The 23608-nt window shown below is 43.6% G+C and overlaps 1 protein-coding gene across 6 annotated transcripts in view; it reads left to right on the top strand.

Annotated features, from left to right (window-relative positions):
• LOC130365641 (centromere protein C-like) overlaps positions 1-23608 on the top strand; it is a 322002-nt gene that overhangs the window by 237105 nt on the left and 61289 nt on the right. For 4 of the 6 annotated variants that reach the window (XM_056568882.1, XM_056568883.1, XM_056568881.1 and 1 more), the window contains 2 exons: positions 9601-9663; positions 19369-19440. In XM_056568882.1, coding sequence (XP_056424857.1) covers positions 9601-9663; positions 19369-19440 — 135 coding nt within the window. The remainder of the gene's footprint in view (positions 1-9600; positions 9664-19368; positions 19441-23608) is intronic. The other 2 variants (XM_056568886.1, XM_056568884.1) reach the window with 1 other exon arrangement.

Here is a 23608-nt window from a genome sequence, read left to right as displayed (position 1 = left end):
GGTTACTTTTTATACCATAAAAAATTAATAATAAGCGATCAAAAAGTCCGATCAAAACAAAAATGGTACAGATAAAAAACTTTAGATCACAACGCAAAACATGAGCCCTCATACATAGGGGTCAGAAGATGACAATTTTAAACTCTATTAATTTTCTTGCATGTAGTAGATTTTTTAAGACAGAATCAAACCTATATTAGTAGGATATCATTTTAATTGTATGGACATACAGAATAAAGAGAAGGTGTAATTTTTTACCTAAAAATTTACTCCGTAGAAACAGAAGCCCCCCAAAATTTACGAAATGGGGGTTTTTTTTTCTTCAATTTTGTCGCACAATGATTTTTTTTTCTCCGTTCCGCCGTACATTTTTGGGTAAAATGACTGATGTCATTACAAAGTAGAATTGGTGGCGCAAAAAAAGTCATCATATGGGTTTTTAGGTGCAAAACTTAAAGGGTTATGCTCTTTAAAATGTAAGGAGGGAAAAATGAAAGTGCAAAAACTGAAAAACGCTTAGTCCTTAAGCACACACACACAAAATTGCCCTATTATTACCATCTATGACGATCACATTTTTCCGTATACGGGGCTGTATGATGGCTAATTTTTTTTGTGCCATGAACTGTATTTTTTTTTTATTTATTTTTTTGTATCACATTTGCGTATATATGACAGTTTGATCAGCTTTTTTTATTTGATGTTGCCAAAGCACAGCAATTCACCGTTCACCTTACGGGATCATTTACTTTATATTTTGATAATTCGGACATTTACACACAAGGCGATACCAAATATATTTATAATTTTTTATTTTTTATTTTATGCTTTTTGTTGGTAAAATGAGAAAAAGGGGTGATTTTTCAAATTTTTTATTTTTATTTTTTACACTTTTTATGTCCCCATAGGGGACTATTTATAGCATTTATTAGATTGCTAATACTGTTCATTGCTATGCATAGTCATAGCACAACTCAATATTATCGGCAATCTACTTTCCTTGGTCTGCTCGATGTCAGACCAGAGATGTTGACCCCGGGAGAGCGGCGGAGGCAGACTAGGGGACCTCCATCAACCATCTTGGACGATCAGATCCCCACCGCAGTCCTCCATTCAAAGCGCGTCAGATGCTGTGATCTATATTGATCATGGCATCTGAGGGGTAATGGCGGACATCAGCGCGATCGCTGATGTCATCTATTACCGGTTGGTCCCTAGCAGCCGGGACCTGCCGTGCATGTGTGTCCTGGTGCGCTAAGTATCAGCAGATCAGGATGTACATTTGCATCCTGTTTCCTTAAGGGTTTAAAAAGAGACTTTCACTAGGTCTTTGCTTCTCTATTATCATTCTGTTCAGCCATTCTGTAGATGTCATGATGAATAGTAATGATGCTGAGCACCACATACTAGTCCTCTTCATTATGTGCACACACATGAGTAGTTCTCATCCTCAATTTTCATGAGGACCCGCTCCCACCAGCCACTAAATGGCAGCTGTTGGTGCGGCATTCAGCCCAGTCTTCTGCATATCAGAAGAATGGCTGAACAGAATGATATGAGTAGTATATTGTTCTGTACAGAGTTCGTCACTAGTTTTACCCCTTAAGGACTCAGCCCATTTTGGCCTTAAGGACTCAGACAATTTAATTTTTACGTTTTAATTTTTTCCTCCTCGCCTTCTAAAAATCATAACTCTTTTATATTTTCATCCACAGACTAGTATGAGGGCTTGTTTTTTGCGCGACCAGTTGTCCTTTGTAAAGACATCACTCATTATATCATAAAATGTATGGCGCAACCAAAAAACACTCTTTTTGTGGGGAAATTAAAAAGAAAAACGCAATTTTGCTAATTTTGGAAGGTTTCGTTTTCACGCCGTACAATTTACGGTAAAAATGACGTGTGTTCTTTATTCTGAGGGTCAATACGATTAAAATAATACCCATTATTACATACTTTTATATTATTGTTGTGCTTAAAAAAATCACAAACTTTTTAACCAAATTAGTACGTTTATAATCCCTTTATTTTGATGACCTATAACTTTTTTATTTTTCCGTATAAGCGGCGGTGTGAGGGCTCATTTTTTGCGCCATGATCTGTACTTTTTGATACCACATTTGCATATAAAAAACTTTTAATACAATTTTTTTACATTTTTATTTTTATAAAATGTATTAAAAAAGTAGCAATTTTGGACTTTTTAATGTTCACGCCGTTCACCGTACGGGATCATTAACATTTTATTTTAATAGTTCGGACATTTACGCACGCGGCGATACCAAATATGTCTATAAAATTAATTTTTTACGCTTTTTGGGGGTGAAATAGGAAAAAACGGACGTTTTACTTTTTTATTGGGGGAGGGGATTTTTCAAATTTTTTTTACATTTACATTTTTTTACATTTTCTTTTACACTTGAATAGTCCCCATAGGGGACTATTCATAGCAATACCATGATTGCTAATACTGATCTGTTCTATTTATAGGACATAGAACAGATCAGTGTTATCGGCGATCTCCTGCTCTGGTCTGCTCGATCTCAGACCAGAGCAGGAAACGCCGGGAGCCGGACGGAGGAAGGAGAGGGGACCCCCGTGCGGCGTTCTGAATGATCGGATCCCCGCAGCAGCGCTGCGGGCGATCCGATCGTTCATTTTTTTATTTTTTTTTCAAGAATAGGTTTTTTATTGTATTTTTTAACAGTACAAAACAAACCGGGCAGTCCCGGGGTAAACAGTTGGAGAATGAAATATAAACATTCAGAACGAACATTTCGAACAAAGGACAAATCAGCGTAGTCCGTCTTAGAGAGTTACATATATTGTTAGTGGTAAAGTCCATAACCTGTGTAAAGTAATGAGGGTTAAATGGCATATACGCATCAAATTCACAAGACTAGGCGCTTATGGAGTTCAAAACAGTAGAATACATTTTTTAGTCCACAATGTGGTAGCCGACAATTCAAACAGCGGGCTCAGAGGGGGGAGAAGGAAGGGTGAGAGGCTGTACTCAGTTGAGTATAAAGGGTAAGAGGATAAGGTAGGAGCAGTAAGGAGGATAGCACATTGAAGGTAGTGGGTAAGTGTATAGATCATGGAATCTGGGCATAAGTAGAGGACAGCCAATAGAACCAAGTTTTCTCAAACTTAGGGTAAGTAGAGTTACCAAGGGAAATAATCTTTGCATAAGAACAAGTAAGATTTAGGGTTGCTATCACATCTTGTATAGACGGAACTTTAGTAGACTTCCATTCTCTGGTTAAGACTATCTTAGTTGTGGCGCACATAATACATAAGAGACCCCTAACATCATGGTGGAATTGATCAATGCCTATCAGAAGGAGTACTTGTTGCGGAGACCAGTCATGATATTCAGGTAAAATTTCTTGGAACAAGGTTCTACATGCCTCCCAATATTCATGTAACCGTGGGCAAGTCCACAGTGTGTGGAGCAATGTACCTCTACATCCGCATTTCCTCCAGCACTCCCCAGAGATCGTAGGATATATATGGGACAATCTATCAGGTGTATAATACCATCTAAGGGTTGTTTTTACCATTGTTTCAATGTGTGAGGTGCGTTTTAAATATTTCCAGGACGTCCTAAATGCTGACACCCACTCTTCCTCAGTAAATGTAATATTTAAGTCTAATTCCCAGCTTCTCAGGGAGTGGAACTTGTGAAAGTCAGCAGCATGCATCAACACATTATATAAGATCCTAGTGCCCTTTCTACCTCTGGAGACATGTATAAAAGCGATCGGGTCTCTACATAGGGTCGAGTGTTTCAGAGAGTGCACTAAATGTCTAAGTTGGAGGTATTTAAAAAAATCTGAGCCAGGGAGGGCATATAAATCACTTAGTTCAGAGAATGACATGAGAGCGTTGCCATCCATGAGGTCCCCCACACTGGATACCCCTTTATCAGCCCATTGTCTAAAATCTGTATCTGGGAGTAAGGCTCGTAAGAGAGTAAAGGGTAGGGCTTGCTTCAAGTGAGAAACAGTGGATTGTGCGATTTTGTGGAATTCAACCCAGGCGGCCAGTGAAGCCGACACAATAGGACCCATGCCTGCGGGTGGCTGGATTTGCCAAAAAGGTGTAAGGAGTAAATCTGGCAGGCAGAATGGCTGTGCCATGTGGTGTTCTAGTTGTATCCAAGGGACGGACTCCTCGAGGGTGAACCACCCCGTCAGAGTAGATACCAGTGTGGAAAGGTAATAGTGTTTCAGGTCCGGCAGAGCCAGCCCTCCTAGTCGTGTGCTCCTTGACAAAATGGTACGGGCTATGCGGGGTCTTCCCTAGGCCCAAATAAATGACGTGAGGAGTGAGTGTGCCTGTCTAAAAAATTCCGATGGAAGTCGGATTGGTAGTGAGCGAAACAGGTATAAAAATCTCGGTAGGTGTAGCATCTTAAAAGTCGCTATACGACCGGTCCAGGAAATGTCATATTTAGTAAGCCTAGTCATGTCTGCTTGGATGTGGGAAAGGAGGGGAAGGTAGTTTAATCTGTATAGATCTGAGAGGGACTGGGTGAGAATGATACCTAAATATTTGATACCCGAGGTCTGCCAGTCAAAGGCATATTTTGTTTTAAAGCCGTGTTGCACATGGGCGGGGATATTTATGGGAAGGGCTTGGGTCTTAGAAGCATTCAGGTGATAGTACGACAAGGTGCCAAATGTATCAATTAGGGACATAACGGCCGGTAGGGAGTTTTCGGGGTAGGTAAGGGTGAGAAGCACATCATCTGCATATAGGGATATTTTATGTGATTTACCTCCAATCTCCACTCCTGTTATTCGGGAGTCTTCTCTAATTGCTTGGGCCTGAGGTTCCATGGCTAGAATGAATATCAGGGGGGATAGGGGGCACCCCTGACGAGTGCCGTTTGTAAGGGTGAATCCGGGAGAGAGTACGCCATTTACATAGGCTTTAGCTGTGGGGTTATTGTACAGAGCAGTCATGGCGGTAAGAATAGGACCACTGAACCCCAGCTTCCTTAGCACCGAGAAGGCGAACGTCCACCTAAGGCGGTCGAACGCCTTCTCGGCATCGAGAGCCAAAGCTAGGACCGGGAGTCCTTGGGCCACCGCATAGTGTATAACGCCCAGCGCTCGTCTGGTATTATAATATGCTTGTCGGCGCGGGACAAAACCCGCTTGGTCTGTGGCCACCAGAGAGGGCAAAAGAGGGGCTAACCAGTTAGCTATGATTTTGGCAAATATTTTTACATCCAAATTTAGAAGGGAAATAGGGCGAAAGTTTTGGGGGCGGTCAGGGGGTTTACCGGGTTTAGGTATGGTCACTATGAGGGCCTGCATGTTTTCATTGGGGAAGGTGCCAGACTCGAGGACTTGTTGGAAAAACTTACATAGATGAGGTACCAGGGTGACGCTAAAACTTTTATAATAGTGGTTCGCAAAGCCATCTGGGCCAGGTGCCTTGTCTTTAGGTAATTGTTTAATTACCTGCGCAACTTCTTGTTGCGTGATAGGAGTGTTAAGAATGGAGATTTGCGAGGGGTTCAGGGACAGGAGATGTATGGAGGATAGGAAGCTGTCAGTCACTTCTAGGATGTTGGGGGGAGTTGGCTCTGAGTCCCTCAAATTATAGAGGCTCGCATAGTACTCACTGAAACCTTGTGCGATTTCCGATGGCGTGTAAACCTTGGAGGGTTTATAAGGTGTGGAATTTTAGATTTAGTGTGATGAGCTCTCAGGCGAGCCGCTAGCAGCTTACCAGCCTTGTTGCTAAGCGAATAGTAAGTTGCTCTAGATTTACGGTGTGATTTTTCATAGGAAATCAGAAGGAGGGATCTTAACTGCAGTCTAAGATCTTTTAATTTGGCAGCCAATAAGGGGGAAGGGTTATCCATGTTATCTCTCTCCACTGTTCTTATGTCATTCAGTGTCGCTTCCATTTGGCTATTTCTCTGTCGTTTAAGCATAGCTCCCTGTTTAATGAATGAGCCCCGAACACATGCTTTATGAGCATTCCAAATAGTGCTAGCCTGTACCGGGGCAGATTCATTCAACGCGAAATATTCTGAAACATCTTTCTCAATCTGGGATCGGGAGGAAGGGTGAGAGAGAAGGAAAGGGTTACTTCGCCAGAGATATGTAGGGGGGGAATTAAGGTGTTCATTCAGCGTGAGAGTGATAGCTGCATGGTCGGACCACTGGATTAACTCAATAGTGGAGGAAATTAACATAGGAAGTATTGTTCTGTCAGTTAGAAACAAGTCAATCCTGGAATACACATTATGCATCCCGGAATGAAATGTATATTCACGGTCGAGTGCGTGTTGAGAACGCCACGCATCATATAGGTCCTCTCTCCAAATGAGCTTCACCAGAGGTGCGATGTGTCGGGATCTAGGGGATGTGGAGTCCACCTGTGGGTCTATTGTTGTATTAAAGTCCCCGCACATAATTAGTTTACCTTCTCGTATAGGGTGGAGTTTGCGCATGAGGGATTTTAAAAAGCGTATTTGAAGAGTGTTGGGTGCATACAGTGCTACCAATGTGTAGGGTACATTATTCATAGTACAGACCACGATCACATATCTACCTTTGGGATCCGAAATCTGTTTCATGACATTGAGAGCGACCGTGGTTTTGAAGGCTATCGCTACACCTCTCGTTTTGCTATGAAAGTGGGAATGGAAGATATGAGGAAACATTCTATGTGATAGCCGAAATGCATGCCCTCCTAGAGCTATCGCTTGGCGCCACATATGGGAACGTTTCATAGGACTGTTAAGACCATTAGCGTTAACACTAATAAATTTCAATACCATTATACACTAATAAGAACAACAGTATGCGGGTACTGAACAGGTAGAAAGAAATAGAGGAGAAAACACCTCCCAGCGAGGGCGTTCCTCCAGGCAAGGCACAGGTCAAGTGGCATAGTGCTCTATATGGACAGGTGGCGGTAAAAAAAAGAGAACAAAAAACAAAAAAACAAGTAAACTAAAAGCAATGTAAAGGATACTCAGTAAGGAAGTGAGAGATGGCGAACCATCAATCAAAGTGGGGTCAGAGTCCCATCTGCAGCCTTTTGCTGCAGCCATCCGAGTGAGTCTGCGAAAAGTGGACTCCCGGTATAGGTAAGTCCTTGTAGTTCATCCAGCCGTATTCAGGTAGTGGACCATTCCTCTTGTAGCTTAGGTGGAGTCGGGTTCTGGGGAGCCTGGACAGAGATCTTCCAGCTTTTCAGTAGATGAATGCCGTCTTCAATGGATTTGATCACATGCAGTTCATCTTTATAGCGCACCAGTAAGCGGACTGGGAACCCCCATCTATAGGGTAGATTAGCGTTCCGAAGTGCAGAGGTAATGGGGTTCAAAGCCCTTCGCAATTGGAGGGTGGCCGCGCATAAGTCTGCATACACCAAGACTTTATGGAATGGAGCTGGCAGGCCACCATTCTTCCTCGAGACTGACATGAGTGCTTCTTTTACTCTGAAAAAGTGTATGCGTGCCAGTACATCTCTCGGCACGGTATCCGCGAGGTGTTTGGGCCCCGGGACCCTATGCGCCCTATCTATTTCTAGATCAGTATCTGGTAGATCAGGAAGAACAGCTTTAAGAAGAGCACGGACATATTGGGGAATGTCTCTGGGGGGGATTGATTCTGATATCCCACGCAGCTTCACATTATTCCTCCTCCCCCTTTCTTCTAAGTCAGCCATTCTAGCTTTTAATCCAGATATCTCATCTTCCAAGGAAGTATGTGCGTCTATCAGAGTGTTGTGTGATCCTGCAAAGTCCTCAAACTTACGTTCCAGGTGGTCAACCCTGTTGCCCAGTTCCCCAATTTCTGAGCGGAGGGGGTGCAGGAGGGATTGTATGTCAGACATTAGAGATTTGTGCTGAATCAGCATCATTTCCTTCATGGCGGTGTCTGTCAGGGTTACGTTGGCTACTTGCAGGGCCATAAGAGCATCCCCCCCTGATTCAAGTGTCCCAGCGGCCTGAGGCAGGGTAGTGTAGCTTGTCCCCTCATTTCTATCATCTAACCTCGGGCGCTGCTTGAGAGGGCTGCAGGAGGGAGAAATGGCGGCGGAGCCTTCCAGTGCAGGGGCCGAATCACAAGGCTGTTCATTCACCGCTGAAGAAGAGACCCAGAGGCTGGGCGAGGAGTGTGGGCTGCGGGTATTCGGGGAACCATCCTCCGCTGCGTCCCGTATGTTTACTGCAGGGTCCGACGTGGAGCGTCTTAGGTGAGCACGGGAGGACCTGGGTTGGGGAGAGGCCCGTAGTGTGCTCGCGGAGTGCCGTCCTCCCCTTTCTCCCCCGCCGTTGCCATCTTGCGGGAGGCCCGCTTCTCGGGTGAAGTAGAATTTTGCAAGTGAGGCGTGTCCGTTCGGCTTTCTTCTTCTCCCAGGCATGCTAGGACAGTTTAGCCACTGAATGAGTGGAAACTTAGGCGGCTGGACGCTGTGTAAAGTTGCTTCTATTAACTCGGGAGCCGGAGCTCACAGCTCAAGCGCGCATGCAGCTAGGCAGCCAGACCATGCCCCGATCGTTCATTTAAATCGCGCACTGCCGCAGATGCCGGGATCTGTATTGATCCCGGCACCTGAGGGGTTAATGGCGGACGCCCGCGAGATCGCTGGCGTCGGCCATTGCCGGAGGGGCCCTGGCTGCGATCAGCAGCCGGGATCAGCCGCGCATGACACGGGCATCGCTCTGATGCCCGCGGTTATGCACAGGACGTAAATGTACGTCCTGGTGCGTTAAGTACCACCGCACCAGGACGTACATTTACGTCCTGCGTCCTTAAGGGGTTAAGTTGCCCTGAGGTAGGGAAAATAAGTAACTTTCTCTGGCCACACCTCTGAATGATCTTTAGGAAATTCTGAATTGTCTACATGGTTGCCCAGAATAAGAGAAACTTGTTTGAAAATTATGTTCCAAACTGCTGACAATATTTAAATAGCGGTTAGTGCAAGTAAAAACGTAGAACCTCTCTTTACCTCCTCTCCAGACTCTCTGATCAGACCAAACTGGCTACTGTTATCAGGGTCCCGGGAACTCATGAATAAGGGCAGACATTAGTAATCATGCTAATGTTTGCCACTAACCCTTCTTGGGGGGACTTAACGGACCACCCACAGCACTATTTTAGAGGTTTGATCAGTCAAGGTTGCAACTGCTCAATCCTTATCTCCTACATGCCCCTCTAGATCTTACTTTCAAAAAAATGAATAAGCCCCGTTGTGTGCGAAAAAGTCCCCAAACCCCTCCAAAAATTGCAAAAAAAAATAAAAAATTGAACGGTTTTCGTTGTACCATACTTTTTATGTTAAAATTAAAGGTGTTCAGATCACGCAAAAAAAAACAAGCCCTGAAATGGGTCTCTAGATGGAAAAACGGTTGGGAGTTAAAAATGAAAATGAGCAGTGCCCTCTGTGGCTGCCTCCTGTAGAATAAATCTTTTATGCATATATACAATCCTCTTACAAGAAAAGAAATGGTTACAGTGGAGCATTTCGGTGGTTCTCTAATACGCAACAGATGTTTGATATATAACGTTTATACAAATAACAGCAAAATGTAAAAGTAATATGTACACAATCTGTTTACAGGAAAAAAACAGGTTATAGTAGAACGTTTCGTTGGTGGCCCAAAAACAGATCCACAAATCTTAGGTAAGTAACTATTGTGCAAATCATATATCATAATTTAAAGGTTATTTTGGCCCCAAAAATGTATGCATGTTAATACATAATAATATTTGTCTCCTATCACATTACCTATGTATAAGCTGGGAATAATTTTTATGAAATGTCTGTTTCATAATTTCAGGATCCTTACATATCACCTAGGGTTTTAACATGCAGCATGTATGCATGGATTTTTGCAAGCATTATTTGTAATGTGTAGAACAGTTGCAGAAATTTGTGCAGCAGATATGCTGCTTGTGAATATTCCCTAAGGCTTTGGGAGAAAATTATAACTGTATAAAAATAATTTTCCCCACTATTTTTCTGCGCATACATGTTTACATTCCCAAAATTTGACAAAAAGGTGCACATTCTTCATAAGTTGCTTAGGTCTAAGTAAGTTTCCTAGTGTCGTTGGGCTGGAGTGAGATTGCGCAAATATTTGCATCAGTTTTTAATTGTCTTATTTGATCATCTGCCACTGCAAAAGTGAAAGCTCTTTTGACTTCAACCACATTTCTACTGCCAAAAAACATGGTAAAACCAATAATTCCCCCGTGTTCCCACATCTGCATTTTTACTGCATTCTTTCTTTATTTACATAGTTAGCAAAACTCACAAATACATAACCAATTAAGTTCTATGTTTTTATCATGTCATTCATATCAAGAAAATCACCTTAAGTTAAGGGGATTATCCAGTGACCTTTAAAAAAAAAAAAACTACACAAGGTGTAAAATGTACTTATAGTTCCCTGGCGTGTTTCTGGCACCATTCATTGCTCCACAATGCACCGTTCTCCTCTGCCCACTGTTCCATTTTTTTCTCTGCTCCTTCTTCCTGCACACCCTATTAAAACTACATACAGTCCTCACTTCCGAGAATGGTTGAATGGGTGCGTGATAGGGATCGACCGATTATCGGTTTGGCCGATATTATCGGCCGATAATCACAATTTTAGACATTATCTGTATCGACAATTACCTTGCTGATATGCCGATAACTCCCCGGCCAGAGACGACCGTCGCCACTGCCGCTGCCCCATTGCCTCCCCCCATCCTCTGCCCACATACCGTCGCTGCTGCCCCATTGCCTCCCCCCATCCTCTGCCCACATGCCGCTGCCCCATCGCATGGGGGGGGTGGCGGTATGTGGGCAGAGGATGGGGGGGAGGCGGCGGTATGTGGGCAGCGCATGGTGGGGGGGCGGCGGCGGTATGTGGGCAGAGGATGATGGGGGGGCGGCGGTGGTATGTGGGCAGAGGATGGGGGGGCTGCAGCATGTAGGCAGAAGATGGGAGGGGCGGTGGTGGCATGTGGGCAGAGGATGGGGGGGCGGCGGTGGCATGTGGGCAGAGGATGGGGGGCGGTGGCATGTGGGCAGATGATGGGGGGGCGGCAGCATGTGGGCAGAGGATGGGAGGCGGCGGCATGTGGGCAGAGGATGGGGGGACTGCGGCATGTGGGCAGAGGATGGGGGGGGGCGGCGGTATGTGGGCAGAGGATGGGGGGGGGGGGGCGATGTTGAAATAGCTGATAACTTATACCAGAGTATAGGCCCTAAAAAATCGATATCAGTCGATCCCTAGTGCGTGACTTGTCAATATGATGTCTGAAGGGGTCGTAGCTTGACAGCTATCAGTGGGGTGGCTTGGTGTAATGGCATCAGAAAGGGGCATGGCCTAAAAGACTAGGACGCTCAAAGCCAGGACTGCGCCGTCACCATTTAAGGCTATGTAGTGCTCGCGGACTTCCGTGCAAAGAATGAACATGTTCTTTCTTTGTGCTGAACAATTTCAGCGGCTGAATTGTCCGCCTCTGAAATTTCACAGTGTGATCGGCTTTTGTGGAAGACCCATTCACACTGATGGTAGTAATTTTCACTTTGCGGAATTCCGCATTGTAAACATACCCTAAATGTACTATTTTTTTTTTTTTTTTTTATGCTTCTCATTACAGAGCCGTGTATCCTGTGGATTACTTTGGATTCGGAGGAGTACGATGACCAGCGTTTTTTTGGTTTAATGTTAATACAATGGTTAACGAGGTCTAGTGGGGGAGTTTTTATTTTTAATTTTTTTTGGAATAATTTCTTTTTTAAATGTGTTGTGTTGTGTTTTATTTTATTTTTTTATTTACTTGACAGGCTTAGTAGTGGAAGCTGTCTCATAGAGTCCATTACTAATCCAGGGCTCAGCATTAGCCACAAAAACAGCTAGCGCTAAACCCCAATTATTACACTGGTACCCACCGCCACAGGGGTGTCGGGAACAGCTGGTACCAACAGGCCTGAAGAGTCCAAAAGGGCACTCCTGGACCTAGGCGGTAACAGGCTGGCGTTATTTAGGCTGGGTAGGGCCAGTTACAATGGTCCTCACCCACCCTGGTAACGTCAGGTGGTTGCTGCTTAGTTGGTATTTGGCTGAGAATAAAAATAGGGGAAACCCTATGCCTCTTTTTGGATAAATAATTAAATATAAAAAACGAGTAGGGTTCCCCCTATTTTTATTCTTAGCCAAATACCAACCAAGCAGCAACAGCCTGACGTTATCAGGGTTGGCGAGGACCATTGTTACTGGCCCTTCCCTTAGTAATGGACGCCGTCTATTAGACAGCTTTCACTAATCCTGTCAAGTAAGTAATAAAAAATTAAAAACACGTTTAAAAAAAATGTATTCCCAAAAAAACACTCCCCCACAAGCCCTTGTTAACCATTTTATTAACATCAAAAAAAGAAAAAAATGCTGGTCATCGATGTAGTCCACCGAATCCGAAGGAGTCCATAGGATACACTGATCTGAAATGAGAAGAAAAACACTAGAAATAGGTTAATACATTTGTCACCCACTCGCACATCTCTCGCTCCGCACAACTACAACTCCAAGCATGCCCTTACAGTAAGGACATGCTGGAAGTTGTAGTCTTGTGGTGCAGGCGAGTGATAAGCTTGTCACCTGCCTACCACTGCAGGACTTCAACTCTCAGCATGCCCTTACAGTAAGGACATGCTGGGAGTTGTAGTTGTGCAGTGTGGGCAAATGACAAGCCTGTTAGCCGCCCCCGCTGCACAACTACAACTCCCAGCATGCCCTTACTGTAAGGGCATGCTCGGAGTTGTAGTCGTGCAGCACGGCGAGTGACAAGCAAGCCAGGAAAGTGGGCAGTAACGAGTTTCTATATTTACTATGATATAAAATTTCCTGCCGGTTCCCGGACAATCACGGGACCCAGCGGGAAATGTTAAATTACATATGGATAGAGATACTCGCCGGCGCCGTTGTGGAGCCCAGGCTGACATCACTCTGCAGCTGCCCGGGCTCCATCTGATTCTATCCCCGCTACTCTATTTAAACTAATGAGGGGACGTGGACACTGCTTTACACCCCCCCCCCCCCCCACCTTGTGCCGCACATCTCCCGGCCGTGCCGCACATCTCCCACCCACTACAAAACTACAACTCCCAGTATTGGATTTGTAGTCTTGGCGCGGGCAGGTGGGAGACAAGGGGGTGTATGTAAAGCAGTCCCTGTCCCCTCATTAAGTTAAATAGAGTAGGGGGGATAGAATCAGATGGATTCCGGGCGGCTGCAGAGTGATGCCATCCCGAGCTCCTTTTAACCTATAAGGGAGCAGTGGAGTTTTTCTAGTCCCAGCTGTCAGATCTAGGGATCGACAGATAACGATTTTTTAAGGCCGATACTGATAATCTGTCACTTTTCAGGCCGATAGCCGATAATTTATACCGATATTACGGTATAGGTTAACGGCTATTTCAACACCTCCCCCCGGCGGCACAGAAGCCGTTGCAGATCAATGATTAAAAGCAGGCGCTTTAAATCAATGAACTGCTGCGGCTTTTGCCAGGCCAGAGACCGCCGCCTGCTTCTCTCCCCCTGCCTGTCCTGGGGTCCTGAGTCTTACCACCACAGTTGCCCCATCGCCTTTCCCCCCCTCCCCCCATCCTCTGCCCACATGCCGCTGCCTCCCCCCATCCTCGGCCCACATACCGCTGCCGCCCCCCCATCCTCTGCCCACATACCGAGGATGGGGGGGGGGCGATGGGGCCAGCGGCATGTGGCCAGAGGATGGGGGGAGGCAATGGGGCAGCAGCGGCGGTATGTGGCCAGAGGATGGGGGGGAGGCAATGGGGCAGCGGCGGCATGTGGGCAGAGGATGGGGGGAGGTAGTAAGGCAGCGGCGGCGACGGTAGTCTCTGACCAGGGGCGGGGAATTATCGGCAAGGTAATTGCCGATACCGATAATGTCCAAAATCGTGATTATCGGCCGATAATATCTGCCAAACCGATAATCGGTCGATCCCTAGTGTGAAGCACATTTGGCAGAATTTCCAAGCTGAATTTTTCGGCAGAATTCCGAGTGAACATAGCCTAAGGGTCTGTTCCCGTGGGCAGATTTTGATATGTATTTTCTGCAGCCGATTTTCTGCTGCTTATTTTATCATTGACTTACCAATGTGTACAGACCCTAAGGCTAAGTTCACACGGACATAAAATGTGCAACGAAATCTCCAGAATATCTCCAGGAGTTGATTCTGTTGTATGACCATAGCCTTACAAGAACCCTGTAGACCAGGCATGTACAAACTGTGGCCCTCCAGATTTTGGAAGACTACAACTTCCCAGAATGCCTCCAGCATACCTAGACAGCCGTTTGCTGTCCGGGCATGCTGGGATTTGTAGTTTTGCAACATCTGGAGGGCCACAGTTTGGACATCACTGCTTTAGACAGACCAGTAATTGACGGTAAATATCTGCGTAAGTTATAATTGCATGTTATTAAAATATATGCTTCTATTTAATTTTCCACTTTGAAGAAATTACCACTAGGGGTCTCCCTACCAGTCCTGGCAGCAAGCATTTCAGACTCATGCTGGAGTCCTAAACACTACGAGCTGCCAGTCTGCTTTGTTCACAAAGGAGAACACTCAGAGCTGCCAGCCTGCTTTGTTCACAGCCTGTTTGGCTGTGAACAAAGCAGACTGGCAGCTCTGAGTGTTTAGGACTCCAGCATGAGTCAAAAATGCTTTCTGACAGGACTGATCGGGAAAAATACAATAGAAAGAAGCATATTTTTCATTAACATGCTAATGGAAAGTTATTCAACATTCATAAATCTAAAATATATCAAAAGTTTATTTGATGAGAGGTACCCTTTAAACATTAATAACTCTGGGATGCTTTTAGTTATCATTATGATTCCGAGATAGTTTTTTCGTGACATATTCTACTTTAACATAGGGGTAAACTTTTGTGGTAAGTTGCATCCTTTCTTGGTGAAAAATCCCCAAATTTGATGAAAAATTAGAAAATTTAGCATTTTTCTAACTTTGAAGCTTTCTGCTTGTAAGGAAAATGTATATTACAAAAAAATTTTTTTTATTCACATATACAATATGTCTACTTTATGTTTGCATCATAAAAGTGACGAGTTTTTACTTTTGGAAGACACCAGAGGGCTTCAAAGTTCAGCAGCAATTTTCCAATTTTTCACAAAATTTTCAAACTCACTATTTTTCAGGGACCAGTTCAGGTTTAAAGTGGATTTGAAGGGTCTTCATATTAGAAATTCCCCACAAATGACCCCATTATAAAAACTGCACCCCCAAAGTATTCAAAATGACATTGTCACCGTTTTAACCCTTTAGGTGTTTCACAGGAATAGCAGCAAAGTGAAGGAGAAAATTCACAATCTTCATTTTTTACACTCTCATGTTCTTGTAGACCCAATTTTTGAATTTTTACAAGGGGTAAAAGGAAAAAATGTATACTTATATTTGTAGCCCAATTTCTCTCGAGTAAGCACATACCTCATATGTCTATGTAAAGTGTTCTGCGGGCGCAGTAGAGGGCTCAGAAGGGAAGGAGCGACAAGGGGATTTTGGAGAGTACGTTTTTCTGAAATGGATTTTGGGGGCATGTTGCATTTAGGAAGCCCCTATGGTGCCAGAACAGCAAAAAAAAAAAAAAAAACATGGCATACCATTTTGGAAACTAGACGCCTTGAGGAATGCAACAAGGAATAAACTGAGCCTTAATACCCCACAGGTGTTTCACGACTTTTGCATATGTAAAAAAATAAAAAAATATTTTCACTAAAATGTGTGTTTCCCCCCAAATTTCACATTTTTGCAAGGGTAAATAGCAGAAAATACCCCCCAAAATATTTAACCCCATCTCTTCTGAGTATGAAGGTACCCCATAAGTTGACCTGAAGTGCACTACGAGCGAACTACAATGTTCAGAAGAGAAGGAGTCATATTTGGCTTTTTGAGAGCAAATTTTGCTCGGGGGGCATGTCGCATTTAGGAAGCCTCTATGGTGCCAGGACAGCTAAAAATAATAAAAAAAAACACATGGCATACCATTTTGGAAACTAGACCCCTTTAGGAACGTAACAAGGGGTACAGTGAGCATTTACCCTCCCACTGGTGTCTGACAGATCTTTGGAACAATGGGCTGTACAAAAGTTTTCATTTTCACGGACCACTGTTCCAAAGATCTGTCAGACACCTGTGGGGGGTAAATTCTCACTGCACCCCTCATTACATTCCGTGAGGGGTGTAGTTTCCGTAATGGGGTCACATGTGTGGTTTTTGTTTTTTTTGCGTTTGTCAAAACCGCTGTAACAATCAGCCACCCCTGTGCAAATCACCTCAAATGTACATGGTGCACTCTCCCTTCTGGGCCTTGTTGTGCGCCCCCAGAGCACTTTGTGCCCACATATGGGGTATCTCCGTACTCAGGAGAAATTGCGTTACAAATTTTGGGGGGCTTTGTTTCCCTTTTACCTCTTGTCAAAATGAACAGTATAGGGCAACACCAGCGTGTTAGTGTAAAAAATTTAATTTTTTTACACTAACATTCTGGTGTAGACCCCAACATTTCCTTTTCATGAAGGGTTAAAGAAGAAATAGCCCCCCAAACCTTGTAACGCAATTTCTCCCGAGTAAGGAAATACCCCATATGTGGCCCTAAATTGTTGCCTTGAAATACGACAGGGCTCCAAAGTGAGAGAGCGCCATGTGCATTTGAGGCCTAAATTAGGGACTTGCATAGGGGTGGACATAGGGGTACTCTACGCCAGTGATTCCCAAACAGGGTGCCTCCAGCTGTTGCAAAACTCCCAGCATGCTTGGACAGTCAATGGCTGCCCGGCAATACTGGGAGTTGCTGTTTTGCAACAGCTGGAGGCTCTGCTTTGTAAACAGTGGCGTACCGGACGTTCTTATTGGGGGGGGGGGGGGGGGGGTACTGTGTAGGTGTATGTGTTTATGTAGTGTTTTTAACTTTTTATTTTATTTTGTGGTAGTGTAGTGTAGTGTTTTTAGGGTACAGTCACACGGGCGGGGGATTACAGCGAGTTTCCCAGCACAAAATTTGCTGCATCTCAAACTTGCAGCAAGAAACCCACTGTAAAAACCTCGCCCATGTGAATGTACCCTGTACATTCACAGGGGGGGTGCACCAGCTCTTGCAAAACCACAACTTCAGCATGCATGGTCTGTTAGTGCATGCTGGGAGTTATAGTTTTGCAACAACTGGAGGCACACAGGTTAGGAAACACTGAGTTAGAAACAGACAATGTTTCCCAACCAGTGTGTCTCCAGTTGTTGCAAAACTACAACTCTCAGCATGCACTGACTGTCCAGGCATGCTGGGAGTTGTAGTTCGGCAACATCTGAAGGGCCAGATGTTGCTGAACTAAAACTCCCAGCATGCCTGGACAGTCAGTGCATGCTGGGAGTTGTAGTTTTGCAACAGCTGGAAGAGCACAGATTGGAGACCATTATACAATGGTCTCCAAACTGGGGCCCTCAAGAAGTTGCAGAACTACAACTTCCAGTGCGGGGGATCTGAACTTTCACCCCAGGTCACTGTGATTGGTCCACAGGGACCAATCACAGTGATCGCTGACCAGGACCATCAATGGATTGTCCTGGGGGAGAAGCAGAAGTTGTCTCCTGCTGGAAACAGCGGGACATCTGTTGGTTAACCCGTGCGATGCTGCGCATCGCCGGGTTAACTGATTGTCATTTGTAAACGTCTGGATGCGCGAACGCACTGCACAACCCGGCGTTTATATATGACATTCTCCGGGAAGGGGTTAAACAGTGGCAAGTCCAGGTGAATACCGGTTGCTATTACTTTAACAGACGGCTGCACCTAGACTTAAAGCGTACCTGTCATAGTGCAAAAAAAAGAAAAAAAGTGATATGTTACTCAGGACCCAATCTTGATCATGTGCATATAATTTTTATGTGTCTCGGACCTATATATCCAGAGATATAAGCATTTATCTGCTGGTGAGTTACTTTTTCATTGTGCAGGCTGGAGGGGGCGTGTCAGTCTGTCTCCCTCAAAGGAGCAAGCCTGTGCAGTCAGCCAATCAGTACTCTCTACTCTGTAACCCTTTCCTCTCTGGTTTTATGCTGTGTCATGTGTCAGAGAAAGATACTTGGAGCTTGCCTGCAGTAATCAGAAGACATGGTGAATTCATAACAGGATAAAATGTATAACTATAAGAATAGATCTTTATAAAATTAGTGCAAGGATTTTTTAGATAAAAGTCCAGCATTTTTATGAATACATGTTCGATCTGTTTGATCTTGTAGTCTGTTTTATCTAGTAAATCTAGATGCTAATCAGCGTAGCTGTCACTATGTGTGTCATTCATATTTCACAGACTACTGAATGTCTGATCATCTTCTTTGTCATTCAGGAGTCCAAGAAAGCCTAGACTATTTCAGCATGCTGGGAGTAGTTTGTAGTTTAGTAACAACTGAAGCTGCAATGTTTCTAAATAACTGTATTAGAGCAGTGTTGCCTCCAGCGGTTTTAAAACTACAGCTCCCAGCATGTCCACACATCCTTTATCTGTAGTTTTGCATACACAATAGAAATCTCGGTGAGGAGCGAGACAGCGGTCGGCACAACCGGGGTCTTGAGAGGTGTATGTCGGGCAGTCAGGCTACGGGTAAGGGCGAGTTAGGTAAACCGGTGTAGGTGGTGCTCAATCTCTGGCATGAAGGTGCACAAGGGGATTGTGGCAAACATGTGAAAAAGGATGAGAGGCCACTTACCAAGTCCGTGCTCCAAAGCTTTATTCTTGAATATTCAGTGCATAAAATTTGCCAGCAAGACAGGGTCAGACGCCTGGGTGCTAGCGCCACTCAGGCGTCTGACCCCGTCTTGCTGGCGAATTTTATGCACTGAATATTCAAGAATAAAGCTTTGGAACACGGACTTGGTGAGTGGCCACTCATCCTTTTTCACATGTTTGCCACAATAGAAATCTCCTATACTGGATACCGGTATGCTTTACGGCCGGTATCCAGTATGCTGTAAAATCTAGACTAGTCTGTCTGGCTAAAAGACAGGCAACCCCTAGTGGTGGCTATTTTGAGCTTGAATTTCAGGTGAATTTTTTTTTTTTTTTTTAACAGGTGTATATTGTGAAATGTCATATTATAATGAGTCCTGCAATATATGAAAAGTTTTTAACAATGACAGTGACTCTTTAAATTCAACAAATATGGGTCTTGTCTGCAGTTCAAAGGCAGAAGGGAATCCAGTAGAAAAGTGTAAGACTGTAGAAGGTAGCAAACTTTTTTGCCTGCAATTTTCTTCTCTTTGAAATAGCTCGTATTACACTAATTTTTTTTTTTCCTTAGAAGCACAGAGAGAGTTATTGAAACGCTGTTCAATAGTTTTTGATCCTGATACGAAAAGTGATGCTCTTATAGGTATGTAACTGGTATGTTATAACTGTTGACGGTGTTTCCAAGGATTCCAACTTATCCTTAGGATAGGTGATAAGTGTCTGAATGGTGGTCCTTGTTTCAGCAGAGTAATGTTTGGGAAGTATTCACATTGCTGCACCAATCGAATGCTATAGTGCTGCTGAAGATAGCAGACTACATTACTCCTACCTTCGGCAGTCCTTTAGACTTTAAATGGAGTGGTATACTTGATCACTGCGTTATTCAAACAATAACATTTGGACCCTCATTTTCATGATTTGTGGTAGTCAGATCTAGCAAATTTTTATCAACTATCCTGTTAACAGGTAATAAGTTGTAACTTGGGATAACTCCTTTAGTAACAGAATGTATATTTCATATTGGTAAGTCATTAAAGGGGTTTCCAGGTTTTTTATGTATATTTCTCCCCAAACTGTCACAATAAGAATTATACACTTGACTTAACCATAATATACCAGTACAAATCCAAGTAAGGGCGCAGCACTCAATTCAAAATTGAGGTGCAGTTTTATTATCTCATGTCACAGCAATCTTTCATCTATGTCTCAATGAAGCCTTTATCAAGCTTGGTGATATTCCTAAATTCAGGGGTGTATATACCCAAGTGCACACATGTTAATTCATAGTGAATAATTACAGCAAATTACAACTGATTACAAAGAAATGTCATAATATCTACATTATAAATATACAAAAGTGCTAATAGTGATTATATGTGCTAGATATTATATTGTCTGTAAGAACAAAGTGCATAGTGCAAATATAAATAAGCCAAAAACATGGCTTGAATATAAACTTCATAAATTGGCTGTTAGTAGATCAATTATAACCACAGGTGCACATTATACAGTAAGTCTGCAAGAAAGAAGGATGTCCAGCGCGGGAGACTAAGGAACAATGGAAGTTTATTCACAAGCCAAACAGGACATGACAGTGTAAATTTATCTAATATACTAATAGAGGGAAAGGACTCACCCCTCCTATGGTAATTTCAGTGCAACAGGGGCTAACGATCATATGATCCATAACAAGACCAAAATGTTATCACGTGTGCTGCTCAGCTGAGCAGTCACGAGTTAATACATAACCACCTGATCCCTGTCTCATAGCAACTGAGACGCCGAAAGAACCTCCCGGTAATTGGAGGCAGGAAGCTGAAAAATTAATAATATGTCAGAGTAGGTGCGGTGTAACGCATGTCTAGATGTAAGAAATATTATTAGAAATAACCATATATTATCAATATTAAGTGCTATATATATATCAAAAAATTTCTAAAAATTTAAAACTAAAAAGACTACTGAAAGAAAAAGGACAGAATAAAGATAAAAATTATTTAAAAAAAAATATATAAAAATGTCTCATTAATAAAATTATTTTTTATTATAATTTTTTTAAATCAGATAATCTAAAAAGTGTTTGCAGAAAACACCTGTATAAACCGGGTCCAGAGGCTGTGGAGCTAGAACCTCCAGCGCTGCCGGAAGCAGATACAGGTGGGTGCTGCATGCTATATTGCCAGCGGCGGGACCCCCGCAATCAGACATCTTATCCCCTTTCCTTTGGATAGGGGATAAGATGTCTAGGGGTGGAGTACCCATTTAAGGACCCGGACATTTTTTGAACATCTGACCACTGTCACTTTATGCATTAATAACTCTGGAATGCTTTTACTTTTCATTCTGATTCAGAGATTGTTTTTTCGTGACATATTCTACTTTATGTTAGTGGTGAAATTTTGTCGATACTTGCAAACCTCCAGCTGTTTCAAAACTACAACTCTCGCCAGAACAGGGAAAAAAAAACACATGCCATACCATTTTGGAAACTAGACCCCTTGAGGAATGTAACAAGGAATAAAGTGAGCCTTAATACCCCACAGGGGTTTCACGACTTTTGCATACGTAAAAAAAAAAAAAAAAAAAATTTCACTAAAATGTGTCTTTCCCCCCCCCCAAATTTCACATTTTTGCAAGGGTTATTAGCAGAAAATACCCCCCAAAATTTGTAACCCCATCTCTTCTGAGTATGGAGGTACCCCATGAGTTGACCTGAAGTGCACTACAATGCTCAGAAGAGAAGGAGTCATATTTGGCTTTTTGAGAGCAAATTTTGCTTGGGGGGCATGTCGCATTTAGGAAGCCCCTATGGTGCCAGGACAGCAAAATAACCCCCACATGGCATAATATTCTGGAAACTAGACCCCTTGAGGAACGTAACAAGGGGTACAGTGAGCATTTACCCCCCACTGGTGTCTGTCAGATCTTTGGATTAGTGGGCTGTACAACATTTTTAATTTGCACAGCCCACTGTTCCAAAGATCTGTCAGACACCTGTGGGGTGTAAATTCTCACGAAATTTAATGAGGGGTGTAGTTTCCGAAATGGGGTCACATGTGGGGTTTTGTTTTTTTTGCGTTTGTCAAAACCGCTGTAACAATCAGCGACCCCTGTGCAAATCACCTCAAATGTACATGGTGCACTCTCCCTTCTGGGCCTTGTTGTGCGCCCCCAGAGCACTTTGCACCCACATATGGGGTATCTCCGTAGTTGGGAGAAATTGCATTACAAATTTTGGGGGGCTTTTTCCCCTTTTACCTCTTGTCAAAATGAACACCAAAAATTTATTTTTTTACACTAACATGCTGGTGTAGACCCCAACTTCACCTTTTCATAAGGGGTTAAAGGAGAAAAAGCCCCCCAGAATTTGTTAGGCAAGGGTTAATAGCACCGCGATCTGTGCTGCGCACTTTTAGCCACCGATCCTGGCCGTTGATAGAGGCCAGGCCTGACCCGCTATGGCGCTGGGTCACGGCGCCCGCGTTATAGAAAGGAAGTGGGCTGAGGGCGTACAGGTATGCCCTCTGTCCCCAACAGGGTAAGCCTCTATAAGTCCATCAGTCACCAAAGAGGAACAGCAGCAGTGAGAAACGTTCTTGCTACCACTTTGTTCTCCATGGCGGCCCATAGAGATGTTAGTTACTTGATTTAACTCCTATATATGCACATCTTTTTGTTTCTATGTTGGAGGAGGATGTCATCTTTTGTAGCTTACCTCTTCAAATGATGTCTGGGGTGGTGAAGATACATTGATTACATCTTCCTCCTATGAAAGGGTTTCATTGATAAATTACACTCCATCCATAATTTTCTGGATAATCTTGATCCAAATATTTATTTTATGGTCACTTATTCTTCTTATAGTGTCAATATTTTGGATGTTAAGGTTTAACAAGTCCAAAAATCGATTGCACACTACTATGTACATTAAACCTACAGATAAGAACACACTGCTCCATTATGATAGCTGCCATTCAAGAGAGATGGTGAACTCCTTGCCCTATAGCCAGATGCTTTGGGCAAGGAGGATAGTGGATGATGATGCCTTGAGGTTATCACTAGACAATATGGTCTCTAATTTTGTTAACCGAGGATACCTACATGACTTTATAGAGACACAAAGTAAAAAAAGTGGAGTCTCTAGATAAGAAGGCCACCTTAAAGGACACCTGTACTGCATGAATTTTACATATTCCTGTGCCGGCTCCTTATATCGCAGGACATCGCTGTGGCCGGTGATATGCTGACGGCTCTGTGACGTTACTGTTCCCAGGAAGCAGCAAGAGGACTACAGCGGAGGACCGTGAGGCCGGTAACGGGGGAACATAGGAAGGGGAGTTAAACTCCGAGGACAGGTCTAAAAAGGATCCGCTTTACATATGGTGTCCATAATCTTAATCCTTCCAATAGTTATTAGCTTCTGAAGTTGAGTTGCTGTTTTCTGTCTAACTGCTCTCTGATGACTCACGTCCCGGGAGCTGTGCAGTTCCTATGGGGATATTCTCACATCATGCACAGCTCCTGGGACGTGACATCATCATTGAGCGGTTTGATCTGGCCTGTATGCTCTTTTTTATAAAAAAAAAAAAAAGTGTAAATCGAAAACGTGCAAAAAATAGTCTGAGACACAGCGCTGTGCCCAAATAGAGACAAATCTACACACAAAAACAGCTCTAAAGACAATGATAAATGCCCCAATAGTTCCTACCCATGTCTCTTGTGTTAATTGTCGTAATATGAGGAAAAGTTCTGTATTTATACATCCGATGACTGGGACAAGCAACTTGGAGTTTGAAAACAAGGATAAATAA

This window comes from Hyla sarda, chromosome 1, assembly GCF_029499605.1.
Source record: "Hyla sarda isolate aHylSar1 chromosome 1, aHylSar1.hap1, whole genome shotgun sequence".
In the NCBI taxonomy this organism is placed as follows: Eukaryota; Metazoa; Chordata; class Amphibia; order Anura; family Hylidae; genus Hyla; species Hyla sarda.
The sequence above is the reverse complement of the archived record's forward strand: the minus strand, read 5'-3'. Positions and strand labels throughout refer to the sequence as shown.